Below are 15,879 nucleotides of genomic sequence, written 5' to 3' on the forward strand. Positions count from 1 at the left end.
TGGAAGACGATCATTGAGGGATGCTTACCATCCGGGCAAACAGGTGACGCTGCCAAAGAGAGACTCGAAAGCCTTAGCCAAGTTGTGGGAAATGAAGTACTCGTAAACTTGGATCATGGTCCACCAGGACTTGTCGTCGTTTTGCAGGCCCGTCTCACCGCAGATACCGGCAATCTTAGCATCGTTGGCGCATGCTGAGACTAGTCTGTTGAGCGAGTCTTCCCGGACACACGTGTCGGCGTCGACCATCATCAAATATTCATACAATTCGGGGTCGACGCCAATAATGTTGTTAATTTGGTGGAACATTTCCAGTTCAAGTGGGCTCATGGGGGCTCGGTGGTGGACGCGGTTGAGGAAGCTCATGAGGAGAATTTGGGAGTCACGCTTGCCTCTGTTACCGGGCTTGGACTTGGTCTGTTCCGACTCCTTTCCGCACTTGACGATAACGAGGTAAGGGACAACGTTGCCCTCAAACTCGTACAACCCAGAGTAAACCTTGCCGTAGTTCAGCTGCTCGCTGCCTGTACCGACGGACTTGAAGGGCAGCGCGGGAGGGTCAACCTTGGGATCGACGCCGAGGATATCCAGGACAATCTTGGGCGTGGGACGGTCGTTGCCAGCACCGACGATGATGCCATCGCAAATGACGCAAATGAGCTTCCGCTTGTTGTCGTATTGCAGCGCGGTGAGGGAATCAAGTGCTTTCCGCAACGAGTCTTCGCCTTCGGTGTAGGCAGGTACCTGGCAGATAACAAACTTATCTTGAGGTGCAGGGCGACGCTTAGAGCCGAATTGCAAAGCGGCCAAGAACTTGATGAGAATGACGGCGCAGAGAATGATGGTCATTGCCAGCATGATGTAGTTGTTGGTCTGACACCTGGCAGAGTAGCGGAAGTCTGGAATGCCCACGTAGAAGAGATTCTTGATACAGTTCAGACTGTTCTGGACAGATGCGTTCTCGGTTGAGTTGCTAGCTGCGCTCTTGGCAATCTCGTTCCAATTGTCGGTAACATCCTCGCCAGGATTGTTCTCGACGGCGCTTACGATCTTCGTGTTGAGGAACTTGTACGTGTCGAAGTTATCAAATACGTCCAAAGTCTTGAAGTAGTTGGTCAGATCGTATACGCCGCCGTCGTAAATGACCCACATGTGGCTATTGTCTTGGCCATCAGACTCGATCTTGCTCTTGTCCCAGACGAGGTCGCCCTTATAGAACTGCTCCATACGGGGCAACAGCTTCTTGCTGTACCAATCGGTGGCTCCCAGAGCACTGGTACGGTCATCTGCCAGTGCGCCAGACTTATGAATACCAATTGTGTACTCCGGAGTGTTGTTGTACTGGAGCGTAGTAGTCGAGGCGATACCGAGACCGGGGCACACCAGGGGCAAAGGAGGCGGGAAATAGTCGTCCATGTTCAGTCCAGCAAACGGGAGCATGTTGTCCTTGGTTGTCTCAATGGCAGTGTCGGAGTGCTGGGTCTTCCAGAACTTGGAGATATCGTACACACCACCTCGGAAGCTGACATAGAAATCGGTCTCGCCAGTGTGGTAGCCTACTTCCTTTGAACTCCAGGCCTTGTCGAAATTGGGACATAAGAGCCTGCCAAAAGCGATGATCCAAAAAACAATAAGAGCGTTAATGAGCACGATGAACCAGACGAGAGTGAGCTTCTCACGCCACGCCATGCGGACATCGGGGCGCTTCATGCGGCCGATGAAGCTGAGCAATGGAGAAGGGATCCAGAAGGTCCAGAACCAAACGATGGCAACCCATATGCGACGGTCCTTATCCATTGTCTTCTCCTCGACGTGCTTGCCATCGGCCATCTCGGGGTCCATCTGGCCGACGAACTCGCCCTCGTTGTTGTAGAAGACCTGGCCCTTGAAGGTGTCACCCTTGGTGCCGAGACCATAGTCTCCGTTCTGGACGTTGCGCATGCCGGAAGGAGCAACGGACGGGGCGCGCATGGCGGCATTCTGGGCGAGCGTGTGTTGTGACAGGTTGCCCTGGCTGAAGTTACGCTGATGGGCGATGAGGTGGTCCCGGCTGCCGTTGGGGGTTGCGTCCAGCATGGGCGTTGGGAAGTAGCCACTGCCATTTGCTGAGTAGCCGGACTCAAGATTGTTGACGGCCAGGACGTTGCCCATGCCAGGTAGGTTGTTATCCAAAGGCTTCATATCAAGCATACTCTCGGCCTCCCACCAGGCGCTCTCACGCACCCAGACGCGCTCCTTACCGACCACGACTTCGCCGTTGGTCCAGCCACGCTCGAGAATCCACGTCTCGATGCCTTCGCGACCATCCTTGCAGCCGAGGGCGTAGTAGCGTTGCACGAACTCGTCAATATCGAAGTCAGCAGTGAAGTCGAGGTTCTTATTGCGTCTGTTGGCCCACTCGGGCAACCGCCACGAACGGAGCTGGCGAGAAACCGTGCCAGCAGACCAGGCAGAGTTGATGGAGGGAAGAGCCGCCAGGCTCGCCGGTGAGTCGTCAGTAGGGTGAATGGAGAGATGATACCACACACGGCTAGAGCTCAGTAGAGACGCGATGTCGAGGCGGCCAGCACGTCCCAAATTGATGCCGTGACCAGCGACCGGGAAGAGTAGCTTCTTGAGGAAAGCGTCTTCGTCAGCGGAGTGAGCAATCTTCTCAAGGACCTCCTCTCGCTTCTCGAGTGCGTGCTGACGGTCCTTGCCAATCGTACCAGTCATGATGCCGAGCTCTGGGCCTACTTCACTAATAGCAGTCTGCATCTCCCGCATAACGGTGCTGCCAGCGGCGGAAACCTCGACGCCGTCTGCAATCATCTCCGAGTTGATCCCCATAGTGTCATCAAACACGCCCCGCATGGCCAGCGCCTTGCCAAGGTTTGGGTCGGGGACGTCCAGAATGGTGATGCAGACAGTGTCGCCGTCGCCGTTGGAAGTAGGCGTGCGAGCACCTCCTCCACCAATCGACTCGGTACCGTCCCTAACGCGGGCCATCTGAGCAGAGATAGCCTCGTTGGCCTTGGTGATGACCCAGTCAACCAGAGCCTCGTACAGACCGCCAACCAACGTCACTCGGTCCTCGGTTTTGCACTGAGTAGCAATAGTCTCAGGATCCATTCCAAGCAGGCCGCTCACATCCTCGCAAATCTCATCGAAAACATCCTCATCGAGGTTGTAGTCCAGCGTGTCGCCGAGCTTCAACAGGCCAGCGAGGGTAGAGATGAGGTTACGATGGGCAGATCCCTTGATACCGATGTCCTTTAGGGCGGATCGAAAGTCGTCGGCGGCAGCCGCATCATCAGCTGTTGGAAGGTATGATGGCGGGTCGTAAGTGCCGGATTTTGCAAGCAAAGCGTAGCTGGAGGCGGACTTGAGGCCGAGGAACTCCCTCTCTGCGGGGGTCGACGCCGAGGTCAGGAGGTAGTAGAAGACATCAAAAGCGCGATAGCCAGCCTCAGCAGGAATGTTCAAGAGGCCCTTGGTGGTGTCGATGCCAGCCTGAGACAAGGCAATGGAAGCCCCATGAAGGTTACCGGTCAGATTCAGGGTGAGGGTGACACCAAGAGCAGACTGACGGGGCGTGGAGGGGTTGTAAGGCGTGGAGCATCTCAAGAAGGGCTGGATGGCCTCCAATGACTTGAAGAGAGATGACGGGAGCGACAGCGGGAGAGACGAGAGAAATGGTGTCAGGATAGAAGGGCTCGATGTGTGAAGAGAACTGTGTGGCATTAGCATTTTCATCCCCAGCATGTGTTTTGTTTCCATACCCGAGGACAATGCAACCATCTTCAGCACGGCGGCGGGCATGTTCCCATGCTCTCGCGCCGAGGGCAGCATCTATGGTGCCTCCTGTTGTTCCATCGGGTCCAGTCTGGGATGCGGTAAGCCATGTGTTAACGACAAGACTCGTGCCAGCGTCTAATTTGAAGGGTTGGGACGACAGGTAGATGTTGTGGATGGCGTTGAGAAGGGTCGTGGTGGAAAACTGGGAAGGTTGTTGTCCAGCACGAGGACCTCCAAGGCCCTCGGAGGCCAGAGAGTACATGGACATTCGACCGTTCGCCATGGCGATGGAAATCGGGTCGTGATGCCCGGCGTGGACAACCACGTCGAGGGGCGAGACGCTGTTCGGGGGTTGTCTGTATCGTCAAGCAAGTTGCTGGCGGCGATGTAAACAAGACGTCGAGGTCTTGGAAAGCGAATGTAGGCTGGCCGGTGCAGGATAGATCGAGGGCGAGGTTGGATGAAGCGAGTGACTCGTGTAAGGGTGTGATTGATGTACGTGTAGGAGGAATTGGGGGAAGGCGTATATCCTGCACGGTTTGTCGCTGAGCAACGCGGAACTGTGTGTGTGAAGCTGCAGCCGATTCTCTCCCTTTCGTGCTTTTCCGAGGGGGTTGACGAGCAACAAGGCAAAAAGGAGGATAGGTAATAATTAGCGATGGAATAATCAGACCACCAGAGCGAGTGAGGCGGCTGTATGGCAAACAGGTAAAAGGGAAGAAAGCTAAAAGGGTCTCTCGAACGCTTCCCTGGATTGAAGTGAGGATAGAAGAAAGTGGCGAGCGAAAGGGGGGGGAGCAATAGTAGCAGCGACGGAGGAGCGAAGGCAGAGAACGACCTCTCTTGTCTAGGTACTCAATCACGCACTTGCTTTCTTACCCTCTAAACGGGTAGGGTAGCTAAGGCACAGGCGCCGGAGACGGCTAAGGCGAGGCGAGGCGAGGCAAGGTTAGGGAGCTGGAGCGTGGGTCTCGTAATGATGGATAATGGGAGAGATGCTCGTCGCTCACTCCTTATTGCCAAAAGGTATGGCTCAAGGTACCGCTCTCTCGAACACAGTAGGACGATCTACATACATACATGGCCCCGGTACCTGAGCTCGACTCGACTTGGGGGGAGCCCGAGTATGGAGGGATCACCCACAACACCAGTCTATCCCTACTACAGCGCTGCTGCCACACAGAGCTCAGGACATCCAACACAGTACGCGTGCCTGGATAGGGGAGCATTGTGAGGTTGTGTTTTTGCTCCTTCTTCCCTTTCTCTCTTCTTCTATTCCTTAGCTTCCTTGTCTTGGCCCCTGGACTTGGGCGGGCCAAACGGACCAGAGATGCACAGTCTCAGTCCAGAGGGCCCCCCGGTCCAATCTCGCAATGAAAAAAAGGGGACCCTGGCGACGTTGCCGCCAGGTTCGGGTCCCTAAACTTAGCCCGGACCGCATGTACCTTGCGTCAGAATAGGGAGCCACCCCACCGGAGAGAAACGACCTCGCACAGTAAGAGAGAAAATCTTACCTAACGCACGCTTCAGCCCTTCGTGGCTCTGCTCAGCTCGAGAGGCAAAACTTTGGTGGTGTCTGGCGACTGGGGATCAACGCTCCGTTAGGGCTGAGGTTGATGATGAGTGCTCCTTGTCCACCATCCTCTCATCCTCCGCTTCTGGATTGCTGACTTGGGATCCAAGGGCGCTGCTACATGCCGGCCTGTCTTGGTGTCTCCGTCCAGCCTGGCATGGCAGCAATACAACATACATAGTACATGGTACACCACATAACGCGGGCCAAACCCAGATTCCACACAAAGGCCCAGAGAAAACGACGTGGATCCAAGTTCCAACCCCCGGAAGCGTCAGACCAGCTGGAAAGGTTAAAAAAACAAAATAAAAAACAAATTGGCAGTGAGTGGCCCCCAAGGCCCAAGAGCCGTGGACACGAGTCCACAGTTTCCAGCCCGCACATTTGCTGTGGTGGCCACTGAATGCCCGACTAGACTGGGAAGGCTGTAGATCCGGCCACGGGCAGTCCTTTTCTTGGAACAAATACGAGCCCCGGTGACAGTGGAGGGGCGAAAGTCGGCCCACTCATCCGATCGCACGGCGGGAGGCGCATGAAATGCACGCTGAGCACGAATGCTCCTGATGTTGTTCCTGCTGCTCCTTGCTGAGAGGGGCAGGTCGTGCGATGCGAGAACGGATGTAAACCAAGCTTGGCGTGCACGGCAAAGCAGGATTCGAACTGATGCAAGCTTCACGGCAGGATGCTGCGCACCAGTTCTCGTGTTGTGCCCCTCGAGACGGACGTCTTGTTTGCACCACACACTCGCTGATGCCGGCAGTCCAGTACCTGAACTATAGGATGGGTTTCTCGGATCCATGTAGGCACAGCCAACGAAGGACGCTCTGCATCCAGTCAGCCGTGCCCATATATGTACTGTACTCACTAAAACGACCGTCGGTAGCGATAGCATGGCGGACCACAGTTTACACGTCTTCGTAAGCACCTCATGATCCAACACGTTGCATAGACATTCGTAACGTCGCAAGCGTGCCATCATGACTGCTAGGTAACGCGCTTGGGTGGCTAGTGCAGCAGACCTGCATCGAACCCCAATACTGGAGGCTGGAGCTGTACAGGATGCAGCCGGGGAGAGAGATAGAGAAAGAGAGGGGGAAGACGGAATGTCGGTACGGTTTTGGTATGTATTGCTCGTATTGACCAGGCGTCTTTCCTACATTTCTTTTTCATGACGCCCAGGATTGACAGGCTGGGTGGCTGTCATTTGCGAACGCCGCTGACAGGGCCATCTCAAGCGGAGCCGTGACACCACCACCGGACTGTAACTCTGAGACTTTGACTTCTTTGCTGGATGTTGACAACATCTCCATAGACCATTGGTTGGAGGGCGCGTGGAGGGTCGGAACTGACCTGGGTGGATGGAGTGTGTGGTTGGCTGCATGACCAACATGACGGGTTGGCGTGAGGGCTGTGTTGCGTATCGAGTTTTGGAGTGGGGTGGTGGTGGTGGTGGTGGTGGTTTTTATTTTTATTAATTCGTCTTTCATTGTTCACGGCGGACAGAGTAAACTGATGCGTTAGATTGATTTGCGGGGTCCATATGGAGTTGAATAGGCACATAGTATGGAGGCTTTGTTGTCGAATTCGATTCGAGGGCACCCACCGTATTCCAGCGGGAAGGACAGCGGTGGTGTGAAGCAGACTCAGGGAGCTTTACCAGGTATGTACGGGGAATCCACCCGCCGGATCGTAAAGCCCCACCCTCAAGGAAAGCATTGATCACTGAACAGGGCACCTGTACCCAAGTCTTTTTTTGGACCTCTTAGCGGCCGATGGGAATTGGCCCGCCGCTTCCAGACCCTGTCCAGAGGCCACGGCCCTCCCCCCCTTTTCTCAAATTTCTTCAACCCTCGTGTAGGTTAGGAAGGTACGTACTCGCGGCTACCGAGAGAGAGAGCATCGGGGAAGATCGAAGACCTGGCATCCGCATAACGGGAATACCGTTGCACAGCTTCCTCGCACTGTCTGGACTGTGTACTTGCTAGCACTTTTGCCTGCACCGCATCTTTCTTCTCTAGTTGAGACGACGGTAATTCGAGGTACTCAGCCCACCTTCTCCACGTCTGCCGCACCCAACCACCAGGGACGTCCATTGCGGCTTGGACCGTCTGCCATCCAAATACCATGGATGAACCGCACAGCACAATCCCGCCATCCTGCCTCATCAATCATGCATTATGCCCATTGTCCGAAACTCAATAGCAGCATCAGCCTACCCTGTGCGTACGGTTACTTCGCACGACCATGCAGAGGGCACAAGGCTGAGGTGATGAGACGGATACATGGATTTCGGGACGCACACAGCTCCCCAACCTTGGCCACATCCCGTGCTGAACATTGAACAAAGCATTCTCGTGATGGGCACCATCCTCCATGTACCCAAGATCAGGGGTGAGACGCAATTACACCCAGCATTCCCCGACGCACCGGACCGCCGAGGTTACCGGAGCATCATTGATTTCTACATTTCCCCCCAGTGGCGTCAAGCCGATCGCCTAATCTTAACCACCAAAAGTCGACCAATAAGTGGACAGTTGACTGTTTGACTGTCCTCTCCCTTGAGCCACGACTACGGCCATGGGATCCAACTCCAGCGATGGGATGAATCTTCAGGCACTACACGCTGGAACAGCCTCAGCATTCGCATGTGCCCATTTGTCATTGTTTTCCTCCTTTGACGGGCCTAACCCCAACGCTTCCACTGGTTGACATGGACGCTTGGCATTCAAACCCCCCGTCGTCCGCTTGCTGCCCTTCGGGACGAGAGTCTTGCGGCGCACTGGAAACGCCCACCAGCGCCACGCCCCCAAGTCCCAGTCATCCATTCGGCGCCTTCAACTACTTGATCAACCACCAGGGCAAACACCCGGCACGGGTACCGTGTCAACGGATGATACAACACATCTATGAAGACGCCGGTCATTCGGCACCACCAACTTACACCACTGTGCTGTGCGTTGCCGATGAGACTCAACCCACTACAAGACTCGGCGGTTTTCCAAGCCTCATGCACCAGTGTTTGCGGAGGAGCACAATGTTGAGCCGCCGCCTACGCCGAATCCGTCAGCCAACAACCGCAAGGTTTTGGTGTTGTTGAACAGACTTCTGGCGAAGCAGCGGACCTCGAATTTTTGTTTCGTCGAGTAGCAGGGTACTCCGTCTCACTACCCGTGTACTGGGACTTACATCCCTACCACTCAAAGCCAGGCAAGTGCCTGTTGAGCAGACGCCAATGTGCGCTCTCGACGCGGAGCCGACGTGAGCGACGCAAATGTAAGCCGTGTGCATTCTTCATGCTAGACGTGCCACGACCATAGCTATCAAGCATTCTCCGCAGGCCATCAACACCACCACTACATCCTATGCCATTTGGTGTTGTCATCCGGTTCGCCAAGTCGCGTCTGAAATGCTCATGGGGAGCATGCATAGACCCCATTCAGCCTTTTGGTCAATCTCGTTCTCACCCTTGAAGCGCCGTTATGATCACCCCGGTGAAGACTTCAAAGGGCTGGCACTCTCCTGAATCCGAAGCCGCTCTATCCCACACAGCAGTGACATCACAAGGTAGCAATCGTGTGGCGTAGAGGGATGAAAGGGCATCAACATTGACCGAGGACTTGGAAGTCGCTATAAACGCATAAAGTTCTTGATTCGGACTACTGTCACCACTACATCACAGCAAGCTCGACATCGACAAGCCCAAGGACCCCGCAGAGAATCGACGGAAGATTGAAACCATGGTCTAAATCAGCAAAACGGAGGACGGACAGGGGATATAAGAGTCCCGGTGAGGCAAATGACGGATACAAGAGACACAGTGCAATGTGAAAAGCGTCATGTTAACCGAGATCAGCGAAAGAAGGAAGGGGGAGAAAAATCGAGAAGCAATTCGAGCAGGGGTGCCGCCTGTCATTTCGTCCTCCCCGATGTGCGAGGCCCCCCTCGGGGCGGCACCCAGTCCTGGTATTGGACAGTGACCACCACACTGCAAGTGAGCGAGGGAGAGAGAGCAATGCCATTGCCAATGCATACAGCTGACAGGCAGTCGAGGACTCCAGCAGTCTGCAGAAGAAGGCAGTCACGTCGAGGCATCGGTCCACAGTGTGTGGGTTGTTCTGATGGCACAGAGTTCGTATGGACGGTTCGTGCGTCTCGTGTTCGTCCCGCCCGCCGGAACCGGAACCGGTGCGAGAGCTGCGCCCAAAGAAAACAATCCCCTTTCCTGGTTACCACACTCTCTCGCTCGTTGCCGCTACCCACCCCCGTTACACCCACTCTGCCTCCCTTACTACAGAGGCGAAGAGTGAGAGAAAGAAGACCAAAAGTGTGAGAAGTCGGGACTGACTTGACCTCCGAGAGCAATCGCTTCGTTCGTTTCGTGCCTCGAGCTTCTTCCACCTTCAGCCTCGCCATCCCTATCGCTATCCCGAATCCTCGCTACCTTTTCCTCACTCTCTCCCTGCACGCTCGTTTTCTTGTCTCTCAACTGTACATCTCCTTTCGTTTCAGTTTTCGACGACGACCTCCTTGTTTACCTCCTAACGTCACGACTAATTCGAGCTCCTGAATCACACCCTCTCGGGACTCTTTTTTCTCCCCGAACGAACCTTGACCCGTTCATCTTCGACTCAAGTCTCTCGCTCGACTCAAAGCCCCGCCATTGACCGAATCCCTAACGCGTATCTGGAGTTCATCAACCGAGAGCCGGCGGCGTCGTGCCCAAGATGGCGATGAACCTGCCACCTATCGGTGGAAACGGCGGGGGCGCCCATACTCAACCTTCTCTACCCTCGTTACCCGCACATTCACAATCAGACACGCAGTTGACGGCACATCTGGCAAGTCGCTTTCATGTGTCTTTGCCAACTGCTCGCCTCTCATCCCACGCCCTCATCTCGCTCAACACGTACACATCTTCCTCCAAGGGCCCCGATGGCGGCAAGGAGGGAAGCGCCATGGGCGGCGCCGAGGATATCGCAGACCGGGCTTGGATCAGATTGGGTCACAGATCTGAGAATCAGGCCGTAGTTTTCTTGTACGTTGCCCGGCTGGAATCCATGCGTGAATGTACAAGGCTAACCGCGTGAATAGGGGCGAATCCGGCTCAGGAAAGTCGACCATCCGATCCCATCTCTTGACCGCGTTCCTTGGCAAGTCGTCTACTCCTCTCTCTACCAAGGTTTCTCTGGCCGCCTACGTCTTCGATACCTTGACCACGACCAAGACCGCCACTACCCCCACCGCATCCAAAGCAGGCTTGTTCTACGAGTTGCAATACGATACGGCCACCACGACCAACCCCGTGCTCATTGGTGCCAAGCTTTTGGACCACAGACTCGAGCGCAGCCGTATCACGGATATCCCAACGGGAGAACGCAACTTCCACATCCTGTACTACCTGATGGCCGGCACCAGCACGGCGGAGAAATCTCATCTCGGTTTCGAGACCCCAGCGGGTGCCGCGTCGAAAAGGTGGAAGTACCTGGGTCACCCCACCCAGCTCAAGGTCGGTATCAACGATGCCGAGGGCTTCCAGGTCTTCAAAAATGCCCTCAAGAAGCTCGAATTCCCACGTAGTGAGATTGCCGAGATTTGCCAGATCCTCGCCAGCATTCTGCATATCGGCCAGCTTGAGTTCGAGACCACATCCGATACGCAGGTCACCGGCGACGACAGTGGCGGCTTCTCCCACGAGGGCGGTCAGACTGTGACGGCTGTCAAGAACAAAGATGTCCTCGGCATCGTTGCTGCCTTCCTGGGCGTCGGCACCCAGGACTTGCAAACCACTCTGTCTTACAAGACCAAGATGATCCACAAGGAGCGAGTCACCGTCATGCTGGACCCCGTCGGCGCCCGTTCGCACGCTAACGAACTCGCCCGCACGCTCTACTCCCTCTTGGTTGCCTACATTGTTGAATCCATCAACCAGAGAATTTGCGCTCCGGAAGAGAGCGTTGCCAACACCATTTCCATTATCGATTTCCCTGGATTCGCCCAGCAGGCAGCCACCCATTCAGCGCTGGACCAGCTGCTCAACAACGCCGCCTGTGAGGCCCTGTACAATCTGACTCTGCAGAACTTCTTCGACCGTAAGGCCGACATGCTGGAGAACGAGGAGGTTAGCGTCGCGGCCACGAGCTACTTTGACAACTCGGACGCCGTCCGGGGTCTCCTTAAACCTGGAAACGGCTTGCTCAGCATCCTGGACGACCAGACCCGGAGAAACCGCAGTGACCTGCAGTTCCTTGAGAGTCTCCGCAAGCGCTTCGAGGGCAAGAACCCAGCCATCACCCCCGGCTCGGCCAACACTAGACTCCCGGGCAGCAACTTCTACACCGAAAACACGGCTGCACAGTTCACGGTCAAACACTTTGCCGGTGAGGTTGACTACCCCGTCAAGGGTATCATTGAGGAGAACGGCGAGGTTATCTCTGGTGACCTGCTCAACATGATCAACTCCACCAAGAGCGAGTTCGTCGCCAGGCTGTTTGGTCAGGAAGCCCTGAAGACTGTGACCCACCCCAAGGAGCGGTCGACCGTCATGCAAGCCACCATCAGCTCCAAGCCCACGAGAGCGCCCAGTGTCATGTCTCGCAAGAACACTAGGACCGCCCGCAACCAGCGTAGGATCCAGCAGTACCAGCAGCAGGACGAGGCCGCTCAGGACGAGCTCGACAGGCTTAGCGAGGGCAATTCGCAATCTGGCAACGGCTCCAAGCTGCAGGCATCCGAGCAGGGCGCGTCCGGCCAGTTCCTCGCCTCCCTGGACAATGTCACCAAGTCTGTGGCTGACCCGAGCACCAATTCTTACTTTGTGTTCTGCCTGAAGCCCAACGACAGACGCATTGCCAACCAGTTCGACAGCAAGTGCGTACGCACCCAAGTGCAGACCTTTGGTATCGCCGAGATCAGTCAGCGCCTGCGTTCGGCCGACTTCAGTCTTTTCCTGCCCTTTGGTGAATTTTTGGGCCTCGCCGACTCGGATACGATTCTCGTCGGTACAGAGCGGGAACGCGTTGAGCTCGTCGTCGAAGACAAGCACTGGCCCAGCAGCGAGGTCAGAATCGGCTCGACTGGTGTATTCCTCAGCGAACGGTGCTGGATGGAGGTCGCCCAGCTGTCCGACGGCGCATCTGCCACTGGGCGGTACAACCTTCCGTCAGACGCTGGTGACGGCCTCACCCCCCAGGACACCCCCTTCGCCGCCTCCAAGGAGCGCCTGCTTTCCGCCGGCAATACACCTCCCATGTACGGCGAGAAGGGCAAGAATGGCTACTTTGGTCCGGACGGGTCCGACGCTCGCTCGGAAGCTGGTGTTTCGGCGTTTGGTGGTGGCGACATGTTCAAGAACCTCGACACCAGAGAACAGATGGCGGAGCGCGGCAATGAGAAGAGCCTGGAGGAAGTTGAGGAGTTTAAAGACAGTCCAAGTCGTAAGCGCTGGGTCTTCATGGTCTACCTCATGACCTGGTTCGTTCCGGACATTCTCATCCGCAAGATGGGCCGCATGCCTCGCAAGGATATCCGGGTGGCGTGGAGAGAGAAGCTGGCCATCAACATGATGATCTGGCTGTTGTGTCTATTCGCCGCCTTCTTCATCGTCGTCTTTCCCAAGGTCATTTGCCCCACTCAACATGTCTACAGTGCTGAGGAACTGTCGTCGAATGATGGCAAGGACTCCAACTCTGCCTACGTTGCGATCCGCGGCGTTGTCATCGACCTCGGTGCGTTTGCTCCTCGGCACTACCCCCCTTACGTCACAGTCAAGCAGCTGAAGAACTACGCCGGCAAGGACATTAGTACTCTGTTTCCGATCCAAGTCAGCGCTCTGTGCCAGGGCAAGGATGGCTCCGTTGACCCTCACGTCACGTTGGACTACCGCAACACCAACCTCACAGGCTCTGCGCAGCTGACATCGATTGACTTGAACTTCAAGTACCATGACTTCCGCTACTTCACCAACGACAGCCGACCGGACTGGTACTACGAGCAAATGGTAATGCTCAAAAACTTGTACAAGAAGGGCACCGTGGGCTACTCGGCGCAGTACGTCAAGACGCTCGCCAACAAGCAGCAGAACATTCTCATTCTGGGCGGCCGCGTTTACGACATGACGCAATACTTGGCCGGTGGTAACAAGATGCAGGCCAAGGCCGGCGAGTCAGTTCCGGACGATCAATCCCTGTCCAGATTCATGGACGGAGCGGTCGAGTCTCTGTTCCAGGGCAAGGCGGGTACTGATATTACGGAGCTGTGGGACAACATCTCGATGGACGCTGCCTTGAAGCAGCGCATGAAGACATGTCTCGACAACCTCTTCTACGTTGGCGACGTCGACACGCGTAACTCGGTCCGCTGTCAGTTTGCCGAGTACCTCGTCCTCGCCATTTCCATCATCCTGTGTGCTATTCTTGGCTTCAAGTTCTTGGCCGCGCTGCAGTTTGGTGGTAAAAACATGCCAGAGAACCTCGACAAATTCGTCATGTGTCAGATTCCCGCCTACACGGAAGATGAGGAGTCTCTCCGACGTGCTATCGACTCCGCCGCCAGGATGCACTACGACGATAAGCGCAAGCTGCTCGTTGTTATCTGCGACGGCATGATTATCGGACAGGGCAACGACAAGCCGACCCCACGTATCGTGCTCGACATTCTTGGCGTTTCCGACACTGTCGATCCTGAGCCTCTCAGCTTCGAATCACTAGGTGAAGGTCAGAAGCAGCACAACATGGGCAAGGTGTACTCTGGCCTCTACGAGGTTCAGGGCCACATTGTACCTTTCCTAGTCGTTGTCAAGATCGGCAAGCCGTCCGAGGTGTCCCGTCCCGGCAATCGTGGAAAGCGTGACTCTCAAATGATCATCATGCGCTTCCTCAACCGCGTACACTATAACCTGCCCATGAGCCCGCTTGAGCTCGAGATCTACCATCAAATCCGCAACATCATCGGTGTCAATCCAACCTTTTACGAGTTCATGTTCCAGATCGATGCCGATACCGTCGTCGGTGCCGATTCCGCCACCCGCATGGTGTCCGCATTCATCAACGACACCCGCCTTATCGCCGTGTGTGGTGAGACGGCGTTGACCAACGCCAAGTCCTCGTTCGTCACGATGATTCAGGTGTACGAATACTGGATTTCCCACAACCTCACCAAGGCCTTCGAGAGTCTGTTTGGTAGTGTGACCTGCTTGCCAGGCTGTTTCTCCATGTACCGCATCCGTGCTGCCGAGAGTGGAAAGCCTCTGTTCGTCAGTCGCGAGGTCGTCGAAGCCTACTCGACGATCCGTGTCGATACTCTGCACATGAAGAACTTGCTTCACCTGGGTGAGGATCGATACCTGACAACACTGCTCCTCAAGTTCCACAACAAGTACAAGACCAAGTACACCAACAGGGCACACGCCTGGACCATCGCACCCGACTCGTGGGCCGTCTTCCTTTCGCAGAGACGTCGCTGGATCAACTCGACTGTTCACAACCTCATGGAGCTCATTCCCATGTCCCAGCTTTGCGGTTTCTGCTGCTTCTCCATGCGCTTCATTGTGTTCGTCGACTTGCTGTCCACGCTCGTCCAACCCGTCGTCGTGGCCTACATCATCTACCTCATTGTCATGGTCGCGCAGAACCCCACCGTTGTTCCCGTCAGTGCCTTCATCATGCTCGGTGCCATTTACGGTTTACAAGCCATCATCTTCATCCTCCGCCGCAAGTGGGAGATGATTGGCTGGATGATTCTGTACATCCTGGCCATTCCCGTCTTCAGTTTCGCTCTGCCTTTGTACTCCTTCTGGCACATGGATGATTTCAACTGGGGTAACACTCGTGTTATTGCCGGCGAGGCGGGTAAGAAGATTGTCATCTCCGACGAGGGCAAGTTCGACCCCTCCGTCATCCCCAAGAAGAAGTGGGAGGAGTACCAGGCCGAGCTCTGGGATGCCCAGACGGTCAAGGAGGACGCCCGCTCCGAGGTTTCTGGTTACAGCTACGCCACCAAGGGCCAGATGCCCGCCTCCGAGTACGGCTACCACAGCCGTCCGGGCTCCATCGCTGGCGGCTACGCACCCCCGAGGGCACCCGGGATGGGGTACGACCAACGCAACATGTCGCGCATGTCCCTTGCGGCCTCGGAGATGGGTGGCAACCGTAACAGCCAGTTTGGTGGCTCACAGTTCTTCTCTCCCGAGGACATGGTCGGCCTGCCCAGCGACGACGCGCTACTGGCCGAGATCCGCGAGATTCTGCGCACTGCCGACTTGATGACGGTGACGAAGAAGGGCATCAAGCAGGAACTGGAACGACGCTTCGGCGTTCCCCTCGATGCCAAGCGGCAGTACATCAACAGCGGTATGTTTATTTGTCTACCACGACTGTGTTTCTTGACTAACAATGTTTATTAGCAACGGAGGCGCTGCTGTCTGGCCAGTTGTAAGCTCCAGTGATTGGTGATTTATACTTAATTTAATGCATCGTTCATTCTGGATATGGGGGACATCTAAAAAAGAGGCTATTTTATCATGCTCGGGGGTT

General features: G+C 55.6%; 2 protein-coding genes across 2 annotated transcripts; one reads left to right on the plus strand and one right to left on the minus strand.

Moving 5' to 3' along the window:
- Positions 1–24: 24 nt before the first annotated feature.
- Positions 25–4,060, minus strand: ColSpa_05724 (chitin synthase 6; the record flags this gene model as incomplete). Its single annotated transcript, XM_049271936.1, has 2 exons — positions 25–3,712; positions 3,762–4,060. 2 exons carry the CDS (start codon positions 4,058–4,060, stop codon positions 25–27), a joined length of 3,987 nt encoding a protein of 1,328 aa, XP_049127893.1.
- Positions 4,061–10,074: 6,014 nt separating this feature from the next.
- Positions 10,075–15,781, plus strand: ColSpa_05725 (chitin synthase 8; the record flags this gene model as incomplete). The annotated part of the gene is made up of 3 exons (XM_049271937.1): positions 10,075–10,385; positions 10,442–15,696; positions 15,750–15,781. The coding sequence occupies 3 exons, from the start codon at positions 10,075–10,077 to the stop codon at positions 15,779–15,781; spliced, it is 5,598 nt and encodes a 1,865-aa protein (XP_049127894.1).
- Positions 15,782–15,879: the final 98 nt, after the last annotated feature.

The sequence above is a fragment of the Colletotrichum spaethianum genome (genome assembly GCF_022836535.1).
Source record: "Colletotrichum spaethianum MAFF 239500 DNA, contig13, whole genome shotgun sequence".
Taxonomy (NCBI): domain Eukaryota; kingdom Fungi; phylum Ascomycota; class Sordariomycetes; order Glomerellales; family Glomerellaceae; genus Colletotrichum; species Colletotrichum spaethianum.